At 43.7% G+C, this 26,828-nt stretch overlaps 2 protein-coding genes across 2 annotated transcripts in view; both read left to right on the forward strand.

The window, feature by feature from the left end:
* The window catches only part of AGBL4 (AGBL carboxypeptidase 4), a 1,382,976-nt gene extending 1,376,119 nt beyond the window's left edge, over positions 1–6,857 (forward strand). Inside the window, exon 13 of the mRNA XM_067008176.1 lies at positions 6,676–6,857. Coding sequence (XP_066864277.1) covers positions 6,676–6,784 — 109 coding nt within the window. The 3' untranslated portion in view covers positions 6,785–6,857. The remainder of the gene's footprint in view (positions 1–6,675) is intronic.
* Positions 6,788–26,828, forward strand: part of SPATA6 (spermatogenesis associated 6) — a 176,845-nt gene continuing 156,804 nt past the window's right edge. The window contains exon 1 of the mRNA XM_067008221.1: positions 6,788–6,859. Within this exon, the coding sequence (XP_066864322.1) occupies positions 6,833–6,859 (27 nt within the window). The 5' untranslated portion in view covers positions 6,788–6,832. The remainder of the gene's footprint in view (positions 6,860–26,828) is intronic.

The following is a 26,828-nucleotide window of genomic DNA, read 5'->3' on the forward strand; positions in this document are numbered from 1 at the left end:
CTCGTTGCCCAGGCTGGAAACCTTGCCCTTGTCTTAACTCCCGTCCCTTCCTCTCTCCACACAGCTGGCCAGTCACCAAGGCTCATTGCTTCTGCCTCTGTGATGCGTCTGCCTTCGAGCAGTATAATGGCATGACTTTGGAGTCAGATAGTCCTGAGTTTCCATGTCGACTCCACCGCTTGTTATTGTTGTCTTGTGAATCATTTCAAGCAGAGTTTTCTTTCCTCATCTTTAAAATGGGGACATAATACTTATTGGCAGGACTGTTGTGCATTTTCCTTCCTCTGCCTTTTCCATGCTCTTCCTCTTCACTCCCACCATCATGTCCTGCCTGGGTTGCTGGAACAGCCCCTCCTTGACCTCCCTGCCTTCCGATGCTCTCCTCTAATCTATTCTCCCTCTCTCCAAAGGAGCGTCCACGATCTCTATAAAACATGACCCCATGTTTATGGCACCTCTTTCAAATCAATCGTCTGAGCCAGGAGCTTGGATATCACGCCACTTTTGTGTCTTTCTCACCTCCCCGCCGATCAGTTGCCACATCCTGCTGGTTCTGCTTGCTCAGCATTTCTCATATCCATCTACCATCTCCACTCTTCTTTTTTTTTTTTTAACATCTTTATTTGAGTATAACTGTTTTACAATAGTGTGTTAGTTTCTCCTTTACAACAAAGTGAATCAGTTATACATATACATATGTTCCCATATCTCTTCCCTCTTGTGTCACCCTCCCTCCCACCCTCCCTATCCCACCCTCCCTATCCCACCCCTCTAGGTGGTCACAAAGCACAGAGGTGAACTCCCTGTGCTATGCTGCAGCTTCCCACTAGCTATCTAATTTACATTTGGTAGTGTGTATAATGTCCCTGCCACTCTCTCACATTGTCACAGCTTACCCTTCCCCCTCCCCATATCCACTCTTCTTAACTAAAGAAAATCCTTCTCATCCTTCAAGACTTAGCTCAGATATTCCAACTCCACATCATCCTCCCCAGTCGCAGAGTTGTAATGAATTGCTTCCTTTTCCTGTGTCCCCTAGCACTTTGCTGATTTATCTATTTATCATTTACTTCACTGAGATGATAGTCACCTCCTTCATTATTATTTAATTTCTGAGAGCAGAAACTAGGTTTTATTCATCTGCATACCTCTCATGGCACCCAACACAGCTCCAGACATATCAGAGGCACTCAGTTAATGTAGCAGAACAAAAGAATGGACAAATCTTATATCTAAAATTCCATTCTGAGCTTATCCTAATAACTGGATCCTAATTACAGATCTATCTTCCCGAAGCACTGACTTCTCTGAGACATTCCACTGCTCAGACTTCATCCATAGCTCCCTTTACCTCCAGAACTAAATTCCAACTCCACATTCAAGGCAGCATGCAAGGTGGAGGGCTTTGGACTGACGGTCAGAAGTCCCGGGTGGCCTTCAAGGCTCCACTCTCAAAGGACAGATGGAGGAGATAGATTCACTGGGTTGGCCAAAAAGGTTTTTTGATTTATCATAGCTCCAAAGGATTAAGCTCAGTGAATTTTGCTCAGACTATTTTTACGAAGTAGAATAATGACAATATAAGAAAAACCCAAACGAACTTTTTGGCCAACCCAACACTCCATCAACAGTCTTTTCTTGAAGGCCAAATTCACTTTTACAGCCCAAGGCAATTAGATCATTCTTCTTATAACCATAAAAACAACTATCGTTGCTGCTTCTGTGGCTGCTGCTACTACTGTGGTGCTGCTACTACTACTGCTGCTACTACTACTACCACCACCACTAGCAATGTCAGCACCACTAGTACTACTACTGCTGCTATTACTACTACTGCCATCACTAGCACTGTCAGTACCACTACTACTTCTACTGCTGCTAATGCTATTACCACCACCACTAGCACTGTCAGCACCACTACTACTACTACTGCTGCTACGACTACTACCACTACCACTAGCACTGTCAGCACCACGACTACTTATACTGCTGCTGCTACTACTACTACCACCACCACCACTAGCACTGTCAGCACCACTACTAATATTAATGCTGCTACTACTACCACCACCACTAGCACTGACAGAACCACTACTACTTCTACTGCTGCTCCTACTACTACCACCAGCACAAGCACTGTCAGCAGCACTACTACTACTGCTGCTGCTACTAATACTACCACCACCACTAGCACTGTCAGCACCACGACTACTTCTACTGCTGCTACTACTACTACCACCACCACTAGCACTGTCAGCACCACAACTACTACTGCTGCTTCAACGACTACTACTACCACAACTAGCATTGTCAGAACCACTACTACTTCTACTGATGCTACTACTATTAGCACCACCACTAGCACTGTCAGCACCACTACTACTACTACTGCTAGATACTACCACTACCACTAGCACTATCAGCACCACTAGTACTACTACTGCTGCTGCTACTACTACCACCAGCACAAGCACTGTCAGCACCACTACTACTACTGCTGCTGCTACTACTACTACCACCACCACTAGCACTGTCAGCACCACAACTACTTCTACTGCTGCTACTACTACTACCACCACCACTAGCACTGTCAGCACCACCACTACTACTGCTTCTACTACTACTACCAGCACAACTAGCACTGTCAGCACCACCACTACTACTGCTTCTACTACTAGTACCACCACCACTAGCACTGTCAGCACCACTACTACTACTGCTGCTTCAAGTACTACTACCACCACAACTAGCATTGTCAGAACCACTACTACTTCCACTGCTGCTACTACTACTACCGCCACCACTAGCACTATCAGCATCGCTACTACTACTGCTGCTGTTACTATTACTACCACCACCACTAGCACTGTCAACACCACTACTACTACTACTGCTCATACTACCACTAGCACTATCAGTACCACTAGTACTACTACTGCTGCTACTACTACTAATACCACCACGACTAACTCTCAGCACCACGACTACTAATACTGCTGCTACTACTACTGCTTCCACTATCACTATTGTTGCTGATGCTGATGCTGCTACTGCTACTATTATTATTATTATTAATCTGCTACTACCACTGCTACTGCTACCGCTATTACTGTTGGTGCTGCTGTTACTACTGCTGCTACTATTACTGCTAATCTTCTACTACGACTACTACTATTACTACTGCTGCTGCTGCTCTGCCCTAGCTGAGTGCCTGCTCAACTCCAGGCCCAGCACTCCGGGTTGCTTTGTTTTACATGTAATCCTCACAGCAACCCTATGAAGCAGGGGTTGCTCCCTGAGAAGGAAACAGAAACTCAGAGAGGCTAAGGAACCTGTCTAAAGTCACACAGCTCCTAAGTAGAGGAGCCTCGTTGTCACCTGACCCCCAGTGCTTACATTCTTTCCATTTTCCCCTCTGCCTTTATGTGTACAGTCCTAAGACTGACAAAGCGATACACATGTAATGCTGGTTATAAAAATCCTCTGCTTCAGGGAGATCACTGGTTCATCTTTGTTCCTGTGTACGACCTCATTTTGCCTTATTCCCCTGAGCCTGGCTCTAGGCATTCTCCTCTGCAGCTAGATGTCTGTCCCTGCTCGTCCTCCATGCCTGAGTCTCTGCCTTTGAAACAACTGCTGAGAAACGATTGTCTTACAGGCAGAGCTGGCACTACCCTTAGAGTTCTAATGACAAGAGGGAGGTTTTGCCAGGAGGTCAGGATACAGTAATGCAGAGGAGGCCTCTGTTAACCCACCTCCTGCATTAAAAAGCAGATGCTAGATTGAGTTTCCCCACTAAATACCCTACAGACTTCCTCTCCCTCCACTCCCAACCACTTCCTGCCCCCAGGATTCAAATTGTAAAGGGAGAAGGATTTAAAAATGTAGCCACTGGGATACAGGGTTCTGCTCCCAGCTCTGATACTGCCTGGCTATATGACATTAAAAAAAAACCCAAAAACCTCTTGCCCTCTCTGGAGTTGCCTCAGAGCTTCGGCTGGTTTCTGGTTCTTACCTTTAACATGGGGACATAATCTTCAACCAACTCTCAAGAGTATTGTGAGGATCCAAATAACTGGGAAAGTACAGTATTTTGACAAGTCTTTCCCAGTATTTTCTCCCCTCTTTCTGAGACCTCATAAAGGTCCCCTACCTGGTCCATGCCTTGCCTTTGACCTGGATTGTTCTGTCGTTAATTCATCCAGCAAAATTTATTAAACACCTGTGTTTGCCAGCCACTTCTAATTTCTGTCTGCTGCCCTGATTTCTACCTGTCCTTCAAGACCCCTCCTTCAGGAAGTCTTCCCTGACCTTCCAGCCCTCAGTGCTAACTCATCCTCTGAGCTTCTAGAGAACAATTGTCTAAACCTTTCACTGGCCCTTAGCAATGGCTTTGGTATTTCACTTCTCCTGTTTATCAGCTCTATCTTCCCCACTCTACTTTGCCTTGTTCTTGGGGTGAGATGATTAGAGATGGCAAAACCAGTCTTACTCATTGCTCAGGTCCCGGGGCCCAGGCAAAGGCCCTGCAGAGAGTAACCGTTCACTGAGAATTGGCAGGTATTGCTGCTGCTGCAGCTGCTGACGATAATAATGATGATGGGCGTGAAGATGAGATGCCTGCTCTGAGCAGAACATTTCTGTGAGACTGATGCCCCTCCTTCCATCTTCCCACACCCCCTCCCCTCCAGAAGTTCATAAATAAGGGCAACTCCTTACATTTCTGGGAAAAGTGGAGCAAACCTAGCTTACAGGCCCATATAGAACGCTGTCAAACTTTAAGGCTAAGAGCATTCATGGGAGAGAAAAAAAGAAAGGAGAGGGATGGGGAGGGGCTGGGCAAGGTAGAAAAGATAAAGTGACTGTGATGGATGTAAGTGCATGAGTGTGTGTGTGTGTGTGTGTGTGTGTGTGTGTGCGCGCGCGCGCTGGTATATTTGCATTGTGTGTGAGGCTTTTATGAGTAACCTCTTTATATCTGAGTTTGTGACACATGGGTTTGTGTAGCTGTGAATGAATGTATGTTTGCATAACTCAGTATTAGATTATAGATCATTGTCGATTCTAAGCACATTTTTATATTGCCTCCTAGTTTGAGGTCCTGGGCTAAGTTTCTGTTTGAAATTCTATCTAATCTCTTGACATTTCATCCATATTATTGGGTCATCGCCTCTGCCCAGCCTCCCAGAGACTGTACCCAGAGGATGTCAGGGCCACCTCTCCTGCTTCCCAGTCCCAGGGAAGGCTGATGCGGGTTGCAGCCAGACCAGTCCTACAGGGTAAGAAGCTCACCAAGAACCCCTTTCCTAACCCCATCAGTGGGTGGCCTCGTGTTGACGGCTCTTTCCTGTATCTCAGCCTTCTTTGTGCTTCTGCCTATTTTTCTCTTTCTCATTCTTTAGTCCAGCCTTGACTGAAGGTTGAAAACACAACTGTGGCGTGGTGTTGGGAAGGGAGAGACTGCTCTCCTTAATACCCCAATACCTCTCCAAGCTGCTCCTGGAGAACTGAATGGTTCAGAGCCACGATTCCAGAACGTTCTCTTCTGTTCCATTTTAGATGCACTCGCTGAGGACCTGCTCTAAAGTAGGCTGAGTCCTGGTCGGTGTTTGGCAAGTGGAGAGTGCGCCACTGTGAATATACACTTTGTTGCTCCACGGAGCAGCTCCAGGGGCCCTGAGACTTTGACTTTGCTGAAATGCAAATACATAGGATGGGGACTTTCAAATGTTAAGCCTTATTCATTGTGAATAGCTAAATTCATTCTTTAGCACATTTAGCATCCATTCATTCCTTCTTTTGTTCACTGTTCATTCATCCTTAAGGAGACCATGTGATTATTAGAAAGAGTGCTAACTCAGAGGCTTGGATTTAAGCCTGATTCAGCTGCAGTCTTCTTCCCTTTGAATCTCAATCTCCCCTGCAGAATGGAATTAAAAATGAGTGTTCTGCCTAATCCATGGGATTGCTTTAAGGAACTTCAGGGGAAATGGACTTAGTGGGGAGAAGGAACTAACCTTTCTCCACATGCATCCATTCTACAGCCAGACAAGTGGAGGGGGGGGTGAGGGCAAGGAGATCTCAAAGTGATCCATTAGAAAGAGCTTGAACCGGAAGCAAAAATATCTGGAATCAAATCCCAGTCTACTAGCATTTATGCAACTTTAGAAAAGTAAGTCTCCCTCTCCCAACCTCAGTTCGCACACCTATAAAATGAGACTGTTGAATTAGGCACTCCCTAAAGACTCCTACAATTCTGCCATTTGGGGAGTTCTAGGACCCCTCCAACACAGTTGCCCACCCTGAAAGATGATCTCATATCAACCTTGAAAACCATGTCAGGATTCTTTTTTTTTTTTTTTTTTTCCCCGGTACGCGGGCCTCTCACTGCTTTGGCCTCTCCCGTTGCGGAGCACAGGCTCTGGACGCGCAGGCTCAGCAGCCATGGCTCACGGGCCCAGCCGCTCCGCGGCATGTGGGATCTTCCCGGACCGGGGCACGAACCCGTGTCCCCTGCATCGACAGGCGGACTCTCAACCACTGCGCCACCAGGGAAGCCCCATGTCAGGTTTCTAGACCAATGCTTGGGCAGGATGTGTAGGTAGTAAACTTTCATACTCAGCTCAGCAACACTGGTGGTGAGGCGGGCCTCCCAAAGATTCTTTCTGTCCTCAGACCTGATGCTGAACCAGAGGCCTCTGGAGAGATGAGACCAGCGGGTGACACTGCGAACCTTGCATACAGAAGGTGCGGTGCTGTGGACTTAATTAACATCACCATGTAATAGATACCATGGAGCGTGTTTGAGCTGCCAGAGAGAATAAATAAAGCAATGTTTTACCTTAAGTGTTGGTTAACGGTGAGTAACAAATGGACTTGTGCTTTATTTACTGCACTTCACTGCACAGCCCTACTAAGGCTGCCCTAGACCCTGTGAGAAGGAACACCTGCATTTCAAGAGCATGTGCTATAAATTACTTGCCAAGGAGCTGGAGGATTGGGACCCTGACTGGATGCTGTAATAGACTCATATAGAGAGGGGGGCACAGGGCTATGGACTCTGGTATCTGACAGACCCAGCTGAGATCTGCTCTGCCATTGTGTGACCTTGAGCCACCTCTATGAACTGCAGGTTCCTCACTTATAAAATGGGATTAATTAGTGCCTGGGTCACAGGAGGTTTGTGAAGAATAAATGACATGATGTAAATAAAGTCCCTGGCAAATGGAAGTGTCCTTCAAAGGTAACTATTATTATTAGTCACATTCACATGACTCTTAGGCTCAGTATTTCTAAGATAATCAGTCCAGCCAACAGGCTGGCACAGACAAGAGAAGCTGCAGTCCCTCATCGTGAATGGATACTGAGGTGACAGGGCCTTCCTTCATCAACAGGAGGTGGTCATTCGTCCACCTCCAACAGTGTCCTTCTCTCCTCTCACTATAATACCATCAATCTTCCTTTCTTTCCCTTTCTTTCTTTCTTTCTTTCGCTCTCTCTCTTTCTTTCTTTCTTCTTTCCTCCCTTCCTCCATCCCTTCCTTCCTCCCTCCCTCCCTTCCTTCCCTCCCTCCTTCCTTCCTTCCTTCCTTCCTTCCTTCCTTCCTTCATAATGCCTGCCATGGTATCTTAGTTTGTGCTCTTTCAAAAGCAGAGACCTGGACAAGAAACTGAGAGCAAGCAGCTTATTCACCAGGTGATACCTGGAAGTAGATGTAAGGGGGAGGCAAAAGTGAGACAGAGCAGGGAGAAAACCCAGTAAAGTGTGTGTTAATGAGCTAATTACCACTGAGGGGAAAGGGCCTCAATCCCTCCAGGAACTTTCTTGGAACTGGTATAAAAGCACTCCCCAGAGCTGTCTCCCTGGAAGACAGGGAAACAACTGAGGGTTGCCCCCTTGGGTGTAAATTCCCCTTCACTGCCTAGTTGCTCCTCTGTAAGGCTGATCCCTGAGGCAGCCCTGGTCCCATTCCAAGTGCATGGAACTGTCCACCATGGCTGTGCTGAAATCAGGTGAACTGAGGAGGTGTGAAGCAGACAGCACAGGCATCTGCCAAACATGGGCACGAGAGGATCGAGTGAAGCCTGAGTGCATTGACTTTGCTGTCCCATGGCTGGTAAGTTTGGTAGGGACCGTGTCTGAGTCAACTCTGTATCCCAAGAATCTAACAAGTGTCTGCACAGCGTTGCATACCCAGTGATTATGTGCTGAGTGAAAGGATGTATGTATATAGGTATGTATGGATGGATGGATAGATGGATGGATAGCGGGGCATATGGATGGATAGAGGGACTTTCTCCTTTGTAAGAGAAATTTCTACCTACAATGTAGTAGGTAAATGGAGGCTGGGGGAGGTGGAATGCAGATAGAGCTTGATGTACCGGGGTGATGAGCATGGGGCATGGGCAGGTAGGTCAAGGAGTCCTCAGAAGAAATAAATCTAGAGCTGAGTCAAGTGAGCTGCACCAAATGGGTCATCATCAATGCTGGACCTGTTGACGAAGTTGCCTCAACCTGATACTTCAGCTTGGAATCCACACAACAAATGGTAGCCAGAAGAGAGGCTGAAATGAAATTGTGAAGAAAAGTAGTCTCAGGGCAGGATCAAAAGAGGGAGAGACTGTGTGTGTTGGGGGGTGGGGGTGGCAGGGAAGGGCGGTAGCTTGAAGCTTGGACTCCAAGGACCTCAGATTTAGACACTCCTTAGGCCTTTGCACAGCCTTGCCCTTACTTACTGTTCACTTTGATATTGCATGAAAGCTGAATTTCCTTTTAGTAATGAGTGCATTTGACCAGGGAAAAGGAAAATAAAAACAAAGTGTTGGGATACTATACACTTTGTAGGCATCTTTATTTTTTATTATAGTTGAAATCTTGATCAGTTTCTACAAGTAACATTTGCTTTATCCTGATTATGAACATAATACTGCTTGTTTGGAAAACTTCGACATTTGAGAAATAGGAAAAAGCCTAAAGACAATAACTTACCACCACCAAGAGATAGATAACTCAATGTATTTTAAATATATTTTAACAACACTTAGATAATTTTATATTAACAATTTTAGACATTTCCCCCCATTGAGCTCCCCAGTTGGATTGTGTAATATATAATTTTCATATACAGTTCTCCATGTCATTGAATATTCATTGGAAATAATTTTTACTGATTATGTGATATTCTATCATACGGGTAAAACCTAATTTATTTTCGCATTAGACAGTTGGGTCATTTCCCATTTTTTTAATGTTAAAATTTTGCTGGTGTGAACACACATGTGCAAAACCCTTCATATGCAATGTGTCCTTTAAACTTCCCTACAAACCTATGAGGTGAGTACTATACAGATTCCCTTTTTACAGATTAGGAAACTGAGGATCTGAGAGGAGTTAAATGATTTGTTAAAGGTTCCTTTGTTCAAGTTACCCTAAAACAGGCCCTGGGGTAAGGACCCAAGTACAACGGATTTATTTAAGAAGGGATCTCAAGAAAAAAACCAGTAGAGAAATGGAAAATGAGATGAGGAGGGCAGGCAGCCAATGAAATGGTCATTAGCAAGCAAGTTGCCACCGTGGATAACCAGAGCCTAACCCTGCTGGGGAAGCTCGGGGATCTAGTGTATTCATGTCTCAGGATTATCCCACTCCAGGGATGGGAGAGCTGGGTATTTTTCACCAGCTCCAGTCAGTCTTGGTTGAGGCTGCTCTCAAGGAGCCTGAATTCCCTGTCACTTCTAGGCTGCTGGGAGAGGGAGCAAAGCAGTCTCTGGAGGCCACATAAATTCAGGTGCTGCCAGTCAGAAGTTGGGCAGCACTCCCTGCAATGATGAGGGCAAGGGGTTAAGGGTGGGTGCTGACCGGGGCCACTAAGGTCTGTCACATAGCTAGTAACCATCAGAGCTGGGATTTGAACACAGATGTACCTAAGCCCGGAGCCCATACTTTTAATGACCTGGCTTTACAGATTCACGAAACCTCCCTGTGACCTTGGGCAAGTCACTTCATCTCTCTGAGCTCCAGGATCTCATGGGAATAATGCTCTCTGCCACATCTGACTCAAAGCACTGTCATGAGATGACAGCATGGATGTGTCAGCACCTTGCTTATCAGCAAGGCCCAGGTTGGTTCAGCATTACTGACCATTCCCATCAGATGGGTAGGAATCACTTCAGGCAGACATTCAGTGCTCTGCTGATGATATAGCTAATTAAAGGAAATTAATAGAAGATGGGCCGGTTCCCTGAGTTTATTAGCTGAGTAGTTTTCTAGATTAATTACATAGAATGCAATGTACATACGGCTCATTGAAATAAATATAATTCCTTGATGAACTTTGGAGCAGTCCATTTTTCTGGCAAGAGGGAGATGAATACACAATTGCTTATCTCTATGCACTGACAATCTCCAGGTCGGGATTCTCCCAGGAGGAAGTTTAATTGCTCCATAAGCTTCAAATTCAAGGGCTCCTCAATGCTAAGATTCTGATGAGCTGCATTAGAGTAAAAATGGCAAAGATGCTAGTTTACATATTTAATAAATATGTGGCTCCTGAAGGGGCTGATATAGGCTGGTCATGCCAAGGAGGTTACCAATAGGAAGTCAGTATTTCTGCAGCCCTTCCCTGCTGATTGAAGTTCACATTTAAGGGTAAGGTCAAGCAGACTGGAGATTGAACCCTGGTCTGGCTGACTTCAAAATCCATGTTTATTCTATAAGACATGTTCTCCCCTGTGTTCTCTCCTGTCGATATTTTACAGCTTTACCAACCACCAGAAAGTAAGTGTGAATTAGCTGCACAGAACCATTCTTAAGTGGTAGCTATCTACACCGATTACACCCTGCCCCACCCTAGTCCAGGCCTGTGTAAGCATTTATCTAGATTTTATTTTGGAAGTATGGAACATGAGTTAATATTTCAAAAATTTGGGTTTGAAAAACTAGCATGTTTACTTACTTCTAGGCACTATGGCTATAATTCAAGTAGCTTTCACCAGGTGAGTGATGGTGCCAATGACTCAATCTGCTACTACTAATGCCAGGAGATTTACATGCATTCTTTTTTTAAAAAATAAATTTATTAATCTTATTTATTTTATTTTTGGCTGTGTTGGGTCTTCGTTGCTGCGCACAGGCTTTCCCTAGTTGTGGAGAGTGGGGGCTACTCTTCGTTGCAGTGCACGGGCTTCTCATTACGGTGGCTTCTCTTGTTGTGGAGCACGGGCTCTAGGAGCATGGGCTTCCGTAGTTGTGGCTAGCGGGCTCAGTAGTTGTGGCTTGCGGGCTCTAGAGCGCAGGCTCAGCAGTTGTTGCGCACTGGGCTTAGTTGCTCTGCAGCATGTGGGATCTTCCTGGACCAGGGCTCGAACCTGTGTCCCCTGCATTGGCAGGTGGATTCTTAACAACTGTGCCACCAGGGAAGCCCTACATACATTCTTAATCTTCCCAACAACCCTGAGAGGAAGGTATACAGTCCCCATTTTGGAGTTGAGGAGTCGGAGACACAAAAAGTAACATGCCCAGGGCCACAAGCTAGTAAGTGGTAAAGGGAGGATTCAAACATACTTCAGTCTGGCTTCAAAGCCCAAGCACTTTGACACCATGATAACACCTCCAACCATCTAGATGTTCCCCAGCTTTCAAACCCATGAATTGTTCCAATTCCATATTCTCATCTCTAGCCTAAGACTATCCCTAGAAATTCAGGTTCATATAGTCAGTGGATCACCAGCTATCTCAGACTTACACAGAATTTTTGATATCCAGGTATTTTTTTATCCCTGCCCCAAATCACCTCCTCTGTCTTTCTTATCCATGCAAAAGGCAATACCATCTGGTTGCCCAGGCCAAATATTTTGTTGTTAATTTTGATACTTCCCTTTTGATCCTTCATATCTAGTACATTAACAGTCCTACAAAATACACCTGAAATCCATCCACCTCTCTCCATCTCCTCTACAGCCACTTCAGAGCAAGCCACCACCATCTCCAACCTGTGTGAATGCAACACCTTCCCCTAAGGATCCTGCTTTCACCTTCATTCCCCTGCAGTCCATCTTCCCCCAAGTGCTCTTTTTAAAAAATCATAAATCATATCATCTGCTACAGATTGAATGTTTGCATCCCCCCAAATTCATGTGTTGAAACCTAATGCCCAGCAGAATAATATTAGGAGGTGGGGCCTTGGGAAGTGCTGAGGTCATGAGGCTGGAGCCCTCATGAATGGGCTTCACTTAGGATAATAACAACTATACTGGCTGGAAAACACCAAGTATGTTTAAATACATTATTAGTTCATAAAAAAATTAGTTCAATTTTGTAGAAAGATAGGAAATCTCACTATCTTAGAAAACTCATTATCTCAAAAACTGGTAAATAGAGGGAAAGAATGAAAAATTTAACCTGCCTTTCCTGTGCAAACTAGGAAATGTGCTAACACCAAAAAGAGAGAAAATTAGACATTATGTACCTTCTGTTTTATATATATATATATATATATATATATTTAATTAACCTGAATTTGATCAAGCTTCTAGATTCAACTACCAATTTTCATGAAATACAGAGGAAAGAGGAACATATTAACTTGTACCATGAGGAAGCAGATAAAAATCCAGACTTAGGTCACCTAAAGGCCAAATAACCTAGGTTCTTCCACAAATAAATTGCAAGTCAAAAGGTGGGGGCAGAGAGAGAAATTTTAGTTTGAAGAGACTAATGAGATGCACAAAACAGGCAAAACTAATCTGAATTATTTAGGGATTCGCCCTAAATGATAAACCTCTGAAGAAATGCAAAGGAGTGAAAAATTATAAAAATGAAAGGTAATGGTTACTTTGAGAGGGAAGGAGGAGGCTGTGATTGGGGTGGAGTACATGGAGGGCCTTTGAGTTAGCTGACGAAGTTCTAGTACTTGACATCAACTGGTATTTACAAGGGTGGCTGCCTTAAAACAATCCATGAAGCTATTCTTTGTTTCATGTGATTCTCTATACCTGCATTTTATTTTACGATCAAAAGTTTTTTTAAGCCACTATGAAGAAAGTGATTTGAGTGGGAGAAGATACGTATACACATATAACCAACAAAGGAGTATATCCCAAACGCAATAAAGGACTCCTGAAAATTCATTACAAAAATGATAATCAACTGTATCAGCTGGCAAAGTCATATTGGCAAATTTGTGGAAAGCCTTATAAATAGACAATCTACAAAGCTGAGACTATTGTGTAGGGTTATCACAAGATTAGCCCTCTAAGTCTAAAAGGACAGGAGAGGTAACAGTTCCTAGAACTCGGAAACAGAAAGAGCTGTTGGAGAGAGCTGATTGCCTGGATCTGTGACCTTGGATCAAAGGATACAGTCAGCATCTCGTGACTCAGCAGAGAGAGAATTGAGGAACTAAATACCCAACCCCCACACCTCCCCCCTTTCCTCCCTCCCTCCCTCCTTCCCTCCTTCTCTCCCTCCAGTGCTCTCCAGGGCTCCAGTGCTGAAGTTAGAGGATCAGGGAACCCATGGCTGCAATCCATCTGGGTCGCCCCTAAGGACATAGAGCAGAGTGAAGAAGTTGTGAGTGGATCTGGAGGGGCAAGTGAAAGACATCCAGCATCTCAGCCCATTAGACAAATGGCCAAAAGACTTAAATAGCAGTTCATAAAAAGGAAACCCAAATGGCCAAAACTCATATGAAAAGGTGAACTTCCTTTGTAATCAGGGAAATGCTCATTAAAACCACATGAGGTGACTCTAAACACACAGATTAGCAAGAATTTAAAAGTCTGATCGTAATCTAGTGTTGGCAAGAGTATGGAACAATGGGAACACTCTTCCACTGTTAAGTAAGTATGTCAATTGGTAAGACTGAAAAACAATTTGGCATTACCTATTACAGTTGAGGATACTGCTACACTGTGACCCAACAATTGCACTCCTGGGTATATACCCTAGAGAAACCCATGCCCAAGTGTCCAGGAGGCATGCACAAGCATGCTCATAGCAGCACCATGTGCAATAGCCTCAAACTGCAGACATCCCACCTGCAGAATGGATGTCTGCAGTGTGGCAGATCCACGTGACGAAATGGTATTCACAAACGATAATGTTGCCACTCACAAACTACGGATGAATCCTAATACGTTGCAGACTGAAAATAATAAGACAAAAAAGTATATAATGTGCGATTATATGTACATGAAGTTACAAAACAGGGAAAATGAAATCGATTCATTTGGGCATATGCACTTAGGTGGTAGAAGTATAAAACAAAGCAAGAAAGTAATTTCATAAAAGTCAGGATAGTGGTTACGTCTAAGGAGAGGAGAATGTGGGAAGGAAGGATCACGGGGGTAGGAGGTATTGAAGGCTGATCCTGAGATGCTGGAAATGTTCTATTTCTTTACCAGGATGTGTTACATTTTATGTTTGAAAAGTGAGATTTTAAAAGGGTAATCACTAAAAGATTGCTTGGAAGCTCTGTGGACCTGAGCAAAGCTGAACCGCCTGTGACCTTTACTACAGGATGATCCATTTTGTTCACTGCTGAGTCCCTCGCCCCTTCAACAGTTTTTCCTTAAAGCAGGTAGGTGTTCAGTAAATATTTGTTCAGTAAAAGAAAGTTTTCAGATATGTCTTGTCTTGATAAGAACCATTTATGCCTCCCTCCCCAGACCATGGTATGTAGAAAAAGTCTGAGGGAAAACTCTGGGGGTGGGGCTCAGTAGTCTGCATTTTTATGAGTCTTCCACATGATTCTGATACACATTCAAGGTTGCTCTAGAGTCTAGAGTCATCAAGGAAAATTCTTCCTGTTGCCACAGTGTGAATTCAGGGGTGAAGCTAGGCAGTACATGGAATTTCCCTAATCACAGGGATTGGTTTAGGAGTGATCCAATATGGAACATTTTTCCAAATATCTAACGGGCAGCAGAGCAAGGGCATCAACCAATCAGAATAGGTGCCAGACGTGGATCCAGGGCAGGGTTCTGAAGAGCCTAATCCTTTTCTTGCTGAAGGGTTCTGGGGGAGAAGCTGGAGACACCAGGGAAAGGGAGAGACCATTAAGGGGAAAGCAGCTATTGGGGGAAGTAGCTATTTACCAGCTGTAGGGAAGTGTTTCCGTATTTTAACAACTGCAACAGCTGTACCAGTGCATGCCAGCTGCAAAGCTGCCCTGGTTTAATAGGCACAAGACACTATTTTCCTTCAGTCATTGTATAAACAACACCCTGCCCTTCCGCTGCATGTGATAAGCATGTAGTCTATGAAGATACCAACCTAAAGATGAAGCCAACACAAGGAGCGCACAGCTGAAAGAGAGAGAAATGCAGCTGCATCCCTGAAGGAGCCACTCCAAACTCCCCCTACTTCTGTATGTTCCATTTACCTGACTCAGATTGAGTTGAATTCTCTAGCTATTGCATCTGAAAGCATTGCATCTGAAACCACAAAAAAGAGGCCACGGAGTGGTATCGGAAGGAAAACATATTTCTGAGGGTCTGACTGAACTGTTCCCCTTTCTTCCTGAAGATCTGGATAATGCAGACCCTCCCTTCCTCACCAGAGTGTCTGGTGGGGAACAGCGCAGGCACCCTTGGCCCCAGCTGCTCATTGGGCCAGCTGCAATGCATCTGATCAGAGAGGCCAGCCTGACAAGTTCATTACATATCAATTTAATTAGCTGATTTACATTTCAATTAATTGTCTTTAGCAATAGAACGCAGCCTTAATAGGGTAATTGCCTGTTAGGCAATATGTAAAAGAATAAATAGTTGCATTGTGAGGAAGAATTCCTATTTTCAATTTTTTATTACCATAAATAACTGAAATAATTATTGCTCTTAAGGCCCACGTCCTCGTTCCCTTCTGGGCCTAATTATGAAGACTTAGAACCTCATTAAGCAAAATGGTTTTGGAGCCATAGAAAAACATTACTTGAATCGTGACTCATTAGTTTCAACAAAAGAGGGGGTGAAACTGTGATAGTAGACACATTTAGAGGACTGGGGGATTTGACAGTTATTACAGGCCAGCCTTGTTCTCTCTGGGCCACAGACAGCATCATGAAGGCAGGTGACTCTGTTTTGCATGCCTGTTGGGATATTGGTCTGGAGGGATGCTCAAACAGCCTCTTTTAAGTATTTTTGGAGGAGCTGCTCACTACCTCTTGAGGCAGACATTATAGAGCTCTGGATTTTAAAAGGTCTTTCTTAAGTTAAAATCTGCCCCCTCCTTGAATCAATGGTGGTAGGTGCCAGCTAGAGATGATGTTTTGCCAGGGATATAATTATTGTATAACCATAATCATGTATTAAGAGAAACTGATAGCACAGAATAGGCAGGAATAGAAATGAGCTGGGAACTGTTGAAGGGATAGCAAATGTTCTGAGAAATGGGGAGAATAAGACTGTATTCTGAGAGTTCAAGGGGAAAAGCTGCCATATGGCCAGGGTGAAAACTAGGGCTGGGGAAGGGATAGAAATTTGGGTCTGCAAACAGTGACAGTTTTACTTTCTCTTTTCCAATTTATATTCCTTTTATTTCTTTTTCTTCTCTGACTGCCATGGCTAGGACTTCCAAAACTATGTTGAATAATAGTGGCGAGAGTGGACATCCTCGGCTTGTTCCTGATCTTAGAGGAAATGCTTTCAGTTTTTCAGCATTGAGAATGATGTTTGCTGTGGGTTTGTCATATATGGCCATTATTTTGTTGAGGTAGGTTCCCTTTATGCCCATCTTCTGGAGAGTTTTTATCATAAATGGGTGTTGAATTTTGTCAAAAAATTGTCTGCATCACTTGAGATGATCATATGGTTTTTTTCTTCAATTTGTTAACACGGTGTATCACATTCATTGATTTGTGTATATTGAAGAATCCTTGCATCCCTGGGATAAATCCCACTTGATCATGATGTATGATCCTTTTAATGTGTTGTTGGATTCTGTTTGTGAGTATGTTGTTGAGGATTTTTGCATCTATATTCATCAGTGATATTGGTCTATACTTTTCTTTTTCTGTCGTATCTTTGTCTGGTTTTGGTATCAGGGAGATAGTGGCCTCATAGAATTAGTTTGGGAGTGTTCCTTCCTCCGCAGTTGTTTGGAAGAGTTTGAGAAGGATGGGTGTTAGCTCTTCTCTAAATGTTTGATAGAATTCACCTGTGAAGCCATCTGGTCCTGGACTTTTGTTTGTTGGAAGATTTTTAATCACAGTTTTAATTTCATTACCTGTGATTGGTCTGTTCGTATTTTCTATTTCTTCATGGTTCAGTCTTGGAAGCTTATACCTTTGTAAGAATTTGTCCATTTCTTCCAGGTTGCCCAATTTTTTTGGCATGGAGTTGCTTGTAGTAGTCTCTTAGGAAGTCATCTTAGGAAGCTTTGCATCTCTGCAGTGTCTGTTGTAACTTCTCCTTTTTCTTTCATTTCTGATTTTATTGATTTGAGCCCTCTCCCTCTTTTTCTTGATGAGCCTGGCTATGGTTTATCAATTTTGTTTATCTTCTCGAAGAACCAGCTTTTAGTTTTGTTGATCTTTGCTGTTGTTTGTTTCTATTTAATTTATTTCTGCTCTGGTCTTTATGATTTCTTTCCTTCTGCTAACTTTGGGTTTTGTTTGTTCTTCTTTCTCTAGTTCCTTTAGGTGTACGGTTAGATTGTTTTTTTGAGGTTTTTCTTGTTTCTTGAGGTAGGCTTGTATAGCTATAAACTTCCCTCTTAGAACTTCTTTTGCTGCATCCCATAGGTTTTGGATCATCGTGTTTTCATTGTCATTTGTCTCTAGGTATTTTTTGATTTCCTCTTTGATTTCTTCAGTGATCTCTTTGTTATTTAGTAACGTATTGTTTAGCCTCCATGTGTTTGTGTTTTTTACGGTTTTTTTCCCTGTAATTGATTTCTAATCTCATAGCATTGTGGTCAGAAAAGATGCTTGATATGATTTTAATTTTCTTAAATTTACTGAGGCTTGATTTGTGACCCAAGATGTGATCTGTCCTGGAGAATGTTCCATGAGCGCTTCAGAAGAAAGTGTAATATGCTGTTTTTGGATGGAATGTCCAAATACCAATTAAATTGATGTGGTCTATTGAGTCATTTAAAGCTTGTGTTTCCTTATTAATTTTCTGTTTGGATGATCTGTCCATTGGTGTAAGTGAGGTGTTAAAGTCCCCTACTATTATTGTGTTACTATCAATTTCGTCTTTTATAGCTGTTAGCAGTTGCCTTATGTATTGAGGTGTTCCTATGTTGGGTGTGTATGTATTTATAATTGTTATATCTTCTTCTTGGATTGATCCCTTGATCATTATGTAGTGTCCTTCTTTGTTTCTTGTAATAGCCTTTATTTTAAAGTCTATTTTGTCTGCTATGAGTATTGCTACTCCAGCTTTCTTTTGATTTCCATTTGCATGGAATATCTTTTTCCATCCCCTCACTTTCATTCTGTATGTGTCCCTAGGTCTGAAGTGGGTCTCTTGTAGACAGCATATATATGGGTCCTGTTTTTGTATCCATTCAGTGAACCTGTGTCTTTTGGTTGGAGCATTGAATCCATTCACGTTTAAGGTAATTATCAATATGTATGTTCCTATTATCATTTTCTTAATTGTTATTGGTTTGTTTTTGTAGGTCCTTTTCTTCTCTTGTGTTTCCCACTTAGAGAAGTTCCTTTAGCATTTGTTGTAGAGCTGGTTTGGTGGTGCTGAATTCTCTTGGTTTTGCTTGTCTGTAAAGCTGTTGATTTCTCTGTCGAATCTGAATGAGATCCTTGCCAGGTAGAGTAATCTTGGTTGTAGGTTCTTCCTGTTCATCACTTTAAATATATCATGCCACTCCCTTCTCGCTTTTAGAGTTTCTGCTGAGAAATCAGCTGTTAACCTTATGGGAGTTCCCTTGTATGTTATTTGTCGTTTTTCCCTTGTTGCTTTCAATATTTTTTCTTTGTCTTTAATTTTTGTCAATTTGATTGCTCTGTGTCTTGGTGTGTTTCTCCTTGGGTTTATCCTGCCTGGGACTCTCTGCTCTTCCTAGACTTGTGTGCTATTTCCTTTCCCATGCTTGGGAAGTTTTTGACTATAATGTCTTCAAATATTTTCTTGGGTTCTTTCTCTCTCTCTTCTCCTTCTGGGACCCCTATAATGAGAATGTTGTTGCATTTAATGTTGTCCCAGAGGTCTCTTAGCTATCTTCATTTCTCTTCATTCTTTTTTCTTTATTCTGTTCTGTGGCAGTGAATTCCACCCTTCTGTCTTCCAGGTCACTTATCCATTCTTCTGCCTCAGTTATTCTTCTATTGGTTCCTTTGAGTGTATTTTTTCATTTCATTTATTGTATTGTTCATCTCTGTTTGTTTGTTCTTTTTTTAAAAAAAATATTTATTTATTTATTTATTCTTGGCTGTGTTGGCTCTTTTTTGCTGCATGCGGGCTTTCTCTAGTTGCGGGGACCAAGGGCTACTCTTCGCTGCGGTGTGCGGGCTTCTCATTTTGGTGGCTTCTCTTGCTGTGGAGCATGGGCTCTAGGCACACAGGCTTCAGTAGTTGCAGCACTTTGGCTAAATAGTTGTGGCTCGCAGGCTCTAGAGTGCAGGCTCAGTAGTTGTGGCACACAGGCTTACCTGCTCCACGGCATGTGGGATCTTCCCAGACCGGGGCTCAAACCCATGTCCCCTGCATTGGCAGGCAGTTTCTTAACCACTACTCCACCAGGGAAGCCCTGTTTGTTTGTTCTTTAATTTCTCTAGGTTTTTGTTCTTTAATTCTTCTAGGTCTTTGTTAAACATTTCTTGCATCTTCTCAATCTTTGCCTCCATTCTTTTTCCAAGGTCTTGGATCATCTTCACTATCATTATTCTGAATTCTTTTCCTGCAAGCTTGCCTATCTCCACTTCATTTAGTTGTTTTTCTGGGGTTTTATCTTGTTCCTTCATCTGGTACATAGCCCTATGCCTTTTCATCTTGTCTACCTTTCTGTGAATGTGGTTTTTGTTTCATAGGCTGCAGGATTGTAGTTCTTCTTGCTTCTGCTGTCTTCCCTCTGGTGGATGAGGCTATCTAAGAGGCTTGTGCAAGTTTCCTGATGGGAGGGACTGGTGGTGGGTAGAGCTGGCTGATGCTCTGGTCAGCAGAGCTTAGTAAAAGTTTAATCTGCTTGTCTGCTGGTGGGTGGGGCTGGATTCCCTCCCTGTTGGTTGTTTGGCCTGAGGTGGCCCAACACTGGAGCCTACCTGGGCTCTTTGGTGGGGCTAATGGAGGACTCTGGGAGGGCTCACGCCAAGGAGTACTTCTCAAAACTTCAGCTGCCAGTGTCCTTGTCCCCACAGTGAACCACAGCCACCCCCTGCCTCTGCAGTAGATAGGTAGGTCTGGTTCAGTCTCCTATTGGGTCATGGGTCCTTCCCCTGGGTCCCGATGCGCACACTACTTTGTGTGTGCCCTCCAAGAGTAGAGACGCTGTTTCCCCCAGTCCTGTTGAAGTCCTGCAATCAAATCCCCCTAGGTTTCAAAGTCCGATTCTCTAGGAATTCCTCCTTCCATTGCCGGACCCCCAGGTTGGGAAGTCTGACATGGGGCTCAGAACCTTCACTCCAGTGGGTGGACTTCTGTGGTATAAGTGTTCTCCCAGTTTGTGAGTCACCCACCCAGCAGTTATGGGATTTGATTTTATTGTGATTGCACCCCTCCTACCATCTCATTGTGCCTTCTCCTTTGTCTTTGGATGTGGGGTATCTTTTTTGGTGAGTTCCAGTGTCTTCCTGTCGATGATTGTTGAGCAGTTAGTTGTGATTCCTGTGCTCTAGCAAGAGGGAGGGAGCGCATGTCCTTCTACTCCGCCATCTTGAACCAATCTCTGAAGTTTATACTTAGACAAGCAGATGAATTAAGGGAAGACTCAGGAAAGAGATACTGGACTTCCAGAAAATAACTCATCTAAGGGGAGAGGGAAAGGAGAATTTGATGATTTAATTTTTAAAAAGTGACCATATTTTCACCTTAATATTTTGAAAGAATTTGTTCCAGTCATAGGACCACTAGTCTTAGCTTTCCCCTATCCCCCCAACTAGGAATCAGTTTGTCCATCTCAGCCCTTCAGAGATTAAATGATAAGATTTAGGTCCCTCATTCCACCTTTGCTCATTCCTGAATCACATTTCCAAGGCAAATGTCTTCAATCCCTGGCAACCACTTTTTTTTATTTTTTAAGGTTAAGGTTTTCAGATCCATTAGCACCTTAGCCACTCTTATCTGGAAGCTATCAGATTTGTTGATTAGCCTTTTTAAAGAAGATACCAAAATCTGAAGACAAATTCCAGGATCTGTCAGCACAATGCAGGGTGAAGATGGCAGCAGCTGCTGCTTCCCCACCAGCAGGGGGCGTCTGGAGCTACTCTTGCTCTTCCTGGTATTTCGCTTAGAGCATTGCGTCTCAGCCCTACCAGACCCCACACTCCTTTTTTATAACAAATATTTGATCACTTTTTATCTATATGAAATTCACAGAAAATAAAACTTGCCTACATGTACAACTTTAAAAAATAGAAATATTATTCTAACCGTACTATAAAGTAGAAATAAAAGAGGAGTAACGTAAAATAGAATAAGATGTCTTTCCATATGTAAATACTCTGGCAGGACTACAAAAAAGATATAATGAAGGAGCATATGCCTTCATGTCTTTATAAAATTACGTTAATGTCCGACCTACAAATGCAAACTGACTCAGGCAGGTATGTTGAATTGGTGATTGAAATATTACCACTAATTGAGAATGATGTGCTTTTCTAAACTTTTGTACAACTCTCAATAGAGTTCTGAACAAAATGTAGTTTCCTCTTGATTTAAAAGGAAGTCACATTATCCCAGGGTTAGGGTTAGGGAAAAACTGCTCTGTATTTAAATCATGCAAAAAAGACTTCAATTTTACATGTGAAATGAAGTTGGGCTGTAAACTCTAGATATTTATAAATAAGTTTTTCACTTCTAAGAATATGTGGAGGGATAGGATTTGGGGATTCTGGACAATTCTTCGGTGTGTAGGACTACCTGACATTTCTGAATATTTCCCACTAAGTGGCAGGAGCACCCCCCAATTATTGTGAGAGCCATTTTTAAAAGACCCACATATTTCTGAAATACCTACAGGGTGATATCATCTTCATGAAGAACCCCTCATCTAGAGCAATGCAGATTGATACCTCAGTTTCTCTTCCTTCTGATCCCAATTCCTCTTTGAACTAGGATTTCTATCCTGAACCCAGCTCCCCGCCTTACTCTTATCAGCGCACAGTGGCCTAGGGATGTAGGGTTGATCCAGTTCCTATATTCTTAGCTCTTCCTTCCTGAATAGATTACTCAAGAGTCTCATCCAGACAATCATCACACTCTGAAGATCATGAAAACTCCCTTTCCTTGATTGCGTTCTTCTTTATGGATCATGAGAGGTCCTGCATGTCCACCTTGGGAACATGTCAGTGTCCCACCACTATTACCTCGTGTGCACCATGTCTGTCCTCGTTGGCCAGAGTTCCAACTGCCAACACCTGTGATTCTCTGCTTTTTCCAGTGGCTGGAGCCTACTCAACCCTCATGGCAGGCCAGAAGGGCTGGAATTAACACTCTCAACCAATGGCTGATGGGAATGGATAGATAAAGACCTCAGATTCTTCACAGTTAGGACAGGATAACCCTAAGATATATACTGTACATTGGTTCTGAGTGGGCTTTAACCCCAGTAAGCCCATGATGGGAACCTGCTTGAAAACATACCCTTTATTGGCCTCCTTCCTTCTCTGGTTAGTTTCCTGGGATCACCCCCTCAATAAACTACTTATACTCAAATAATTGTCTGATGGTTCTTGTGGGGAACCCAAACTAAGACAGGAACTCTGGGAGAGCAATGCTTCCAGGAATCCTTTTTACATAAGTTCTCTTAGGTCTCCTGGGGAGCAACAGTGACTGAGACTTGAACCTGATGGCTGAGCCCAGATTCCTGACACTTGAATCCTCAAGAAAACTGGATCTCACAGGGTGCCCTCCAGCAAAATGCTCAGGTTCTCAAGGAATTCATCCTCAAGGAGGAGACTAATGGCTCCTGCCTTGGAATGTTTGAAGTTTGTGGGTTGGCTGGGAGGAATGGTGTTTTGCACTTGATACTGGATGCTACCATTTAACTGTCTTCCAATCGGACCCTGGATAACATGACCCACACTGATCAAGAATAGATATGAAAATCAGAAAGGGCATTAACCTTTGGTAAACTTTTAAAAAAAGCGGTTTGCAGTAGATTGCCAGACCCTCTGAAGTCTGACTGAGGGGGTTTTCACTGGCTGGAGAGACTTCCCCTTCAAGGACCATTGTTACAGGGAAAACAGAAAAACAAGGGTACAAGTGAAGAAGCAGTTCTAAAAGAATGACAGTAATGGCCGCAGAGGTTCCGGTCGCCATTCTTTATTGTGGTGGTAGTAGCTCCAGTTGACAAACAAGGCCACAAAGAGGTGGAGTGGAGAGCGACTGTGGAACCCAAGACTGAACGGCTCCAGCAGTTCCTTGAGGACACCCTAAACCACCCAGCCCCAGTGGGGAAGGGAGAGATCTGGGGCAGGCTCTGGAGTCCCAGTGGCTTTGCTGAGTGGGGACTTGAGTCAGAGGCCTGCATTACTGATAACTATTTTCCTTTTCATCAGCAGGGCAGGGGCACTCTGATCTGACAGAGCAAGCGGCAGATTTTGCTTCTGTCAGCGCATTCCAAGGCAGCCCTGTAACTTCAAAGTAGACAGGGGCTTTCCTTTCTTCTTTACAGTTTATTGTCAAAGTATCAAATGTTTTATAGGGCAAATGCTGCCATCCGTCCAGCTGCGCTCAGCGGTGCCTGCCAGCCAGGATGTTTCAGTTGGGACTCACACTAGGGTAACTTCAGATTTAAAAGCCTGCCTCTGAATGCACCTCTTCATGCCCTTTAAATGTTGCAAATCAAAAAGGTGCACAGGGGCCTTGGTGATTGGCAAACTTCCTGTCACAGGGATAAGAATATAGCCCTCTGTGTGGCCAAAGCAGAAGGGGTGAAGAGGAAGGAGGGGAGGAACACGGGCAGCTTACCCAGGAGGTCAGAAGCCCCAGCGGACAAGCAAAGCCAGCTTCCCGGCTGAGGTCAGGCAGGGTACCGATGACACCTCACCCACAACTACCTTTCAGGCATCAGCGCTATTGCTCCTGTTCAAGCCTCTTCTTCCTCCTTTCCCTCCCTTTCATGTTTATTCACTCATTGAGCACCTGTCCACTATGTGCCAGACTCAGAGATTTATTGTATGTTCAAGAAGCACTAGACCCTTCCCCTGTTCTGTGTTCCCCTGAGGATACGTTTTTGTAAGTAGCATGAGGATTTTAACAGCAGTCTCCTGAGACCATTGTCTCTTCCACTCCAATTTCCCCTTCGCCTCATTTGCCTTCATATACGGAGGCGATGAGGTAGCCATAGGCGTTTTAGGAAGTCGAGTTGAAGTTTGGGTTTGTGGGTTATGTTTATGTGATTCACAGCCACGCCCCGTGAACTGTTCAGTTATTGTTAGCCGCCCCCAGTATAGGGATGGCTTCCAGGAAGACTGCCGCTGCCCACGGGACTGACTCACCAAACCTTGTCACCAAAGGTGCAGGGCCTCAAGAACAAAGACATTGGCAACAACATGATGAGTGAGTGCTGTCAATTTAGAGAGTGTGCAGATTAGGACTACACAAGGCAATGCAAGATGCCCTGAATTCTTATAGCACCTAATACAAGAAATTCAATAGAGGTTTCTACAGCAACAGTCTGAAAATTCTACAAAACATGACAAATAAGGAGTTCCAAAGCTAAAATGAACTCTTCTGAATTCTGGAAAATAAAAGTCCAATTTTGATCAATCATGCTAGAAGAAAGACCAAATTATCTTTCTGTTCTCTGAAAGGAAAATCATTTTACAAAAATTGTTGTCATATGAAGAGATGATCAAAGAGAAAATCCAGGAAATACTGGAGAAAGGTAGTCTAGAGGTATATCAGACAATTAATAAAAATAATGTGATGTTTCTGGATTTTGAAATTTTTTAAAAAGTCTGTGATGTGTTCCCTCATTTTGAATAAATATTCACTTTCTTACTTTTCATTATAAATTTTGTATTCTTTTTCTTAAAGGGACCTCCAAATTATATAAGCTTCAGGGTACAAAAAAACCTCGAACCACTCAGACTCAGTAATAACTACTGCACGTAAAATAGCCAAGACCTGGCCCTTGACTTTGAGGGTCTCCCAGGTCACTGGACCAGCCTCATATACAAACCAACAATTACACAGAGTGTCACCAGGAAGTTCAGGGTCTTTACCTCACTTCCAACCCTCAATGCACTCTGCTTGTTTTTCTATTCAGATATGAATTTTTAGGAGCTCACAGACCTTACTCTCGAGATGCTTCCATCCCTCCCTTCCCCCCTCACACCTGAGGCATTCTCAGGCCCCTCCTCCCCACACCCAAGCCTCAGAACTCATCCCACTTCCTGTGTAAAGCACTTCTGTCCTCTTTTCACTGTGCTAGACTATCCTGCGTGTGTCCTCTGGGTTTCCCTTTTCAAACCTGCAGAGAGGTCTTGAAATTATTTTTCCAAACACACACAGTTCTCTCCAGAAGGGGACTTAGGCCATCGGCTTTAAAATAACATTCTATTTCTTCCCCACTTGGTCTATCCCTGACTTCTTCCTCTTCCCTTATCCGGCCATCTCAGCGAGCTGTGTTCTCTCCTGCACAGCTTTGACAAAATGATTAGGAAATCAGGAGCATCTAGAGAGACTTAGAGAAAATAAGATATCGTGAGCACTGAGGAAAGTGGTCCAAGCGCAGTGCTGGGCTGGGTCCCTTTGGTGCAGAACAACAAGTGAAGAGCAGGACCATCCCTATCCAGACTGGGAGCTCTGCAAGGACAAAGGCTTTGTCTTGTTTTTCTCTATATCCATAATTCTGGGGGGCAGGGATTCAATAAATATTTGATGAAGGGAGAAGAGAGAGACTGAGGGACATATTGGCACTGAGAGTCTTTGTCTTATAAAAGTAATCCTTTCTGTGTCTTCATTTCAAAGAAGTCTTCCCCTTTTCCATGTACCCATTATTTCTCCTTCCCTCAGGCTCTAAGGAACATGTGTTAGTCCACCTGTTCAGGGCCAGTCCCTCCACCTGTGCCCTTGACCTCAGACTCTCCTGAGTCCTCCAGGCATAGCTCCAATAATCATCTTCCTGCTCCCAGTTTCAGCCTCTCTCCAACTCTCTGCTGCCTCTCTTTGCTCATGCTATAACCACACTCAAACCTCACCCATCCTTAAGCATATACACACACCCACTGCCCTCACCTTCTGGACTATATCCTCCTGTAACTGTCATCTACAAGCTCTCCATTCTGCTGCTCGAGCTGTCTCTACTGCCTTATTTGGCATTTATCCATTAACTGAAACTTATCTAATGAAGGTCACTGATGACCAATTTCCACATCCATGAAGCCCTTTCTTTACTCACTTTACCAAACTCCTAACAGCACGGGCACTGACGGTCCTCACCCCATCCCTGAAACCCTTTCCTCGATTGGCTTCCACTAAAACTGCTGCTTGTTCTTGGGCCTCCCGTGTCTACCTCCTTCACGGCTGGCAGCAAGGTGGTCTCTGTGAATGAGGCTCTGATTTTCCACCTGCACTTTCTCCCCTTCAAGAGTGATGAAGTCACCCCATCTGTGGGCTGACTCTCCCTCTTACAATGGTCAGGCCAGGGTGCTGCGGCTTAGAGGGCCACTAACCACTGAACAGTGTATCCAAAGAAGAGCG

This window comes from Kogia breviceps, chromosome 1, assembly GCF_026419965.1.
Source record: "Kogia breviceps isolate mKogBre1 chromosome 1, mKogBre1 haplotype 1, whole genome shotgun sequence".
Lineage (NCBI taxonomy): Eukaryota > Metazoa > Chordata > Mammalia > Artiodactyla > Physeteridae > Kogia > Kogia breviceps.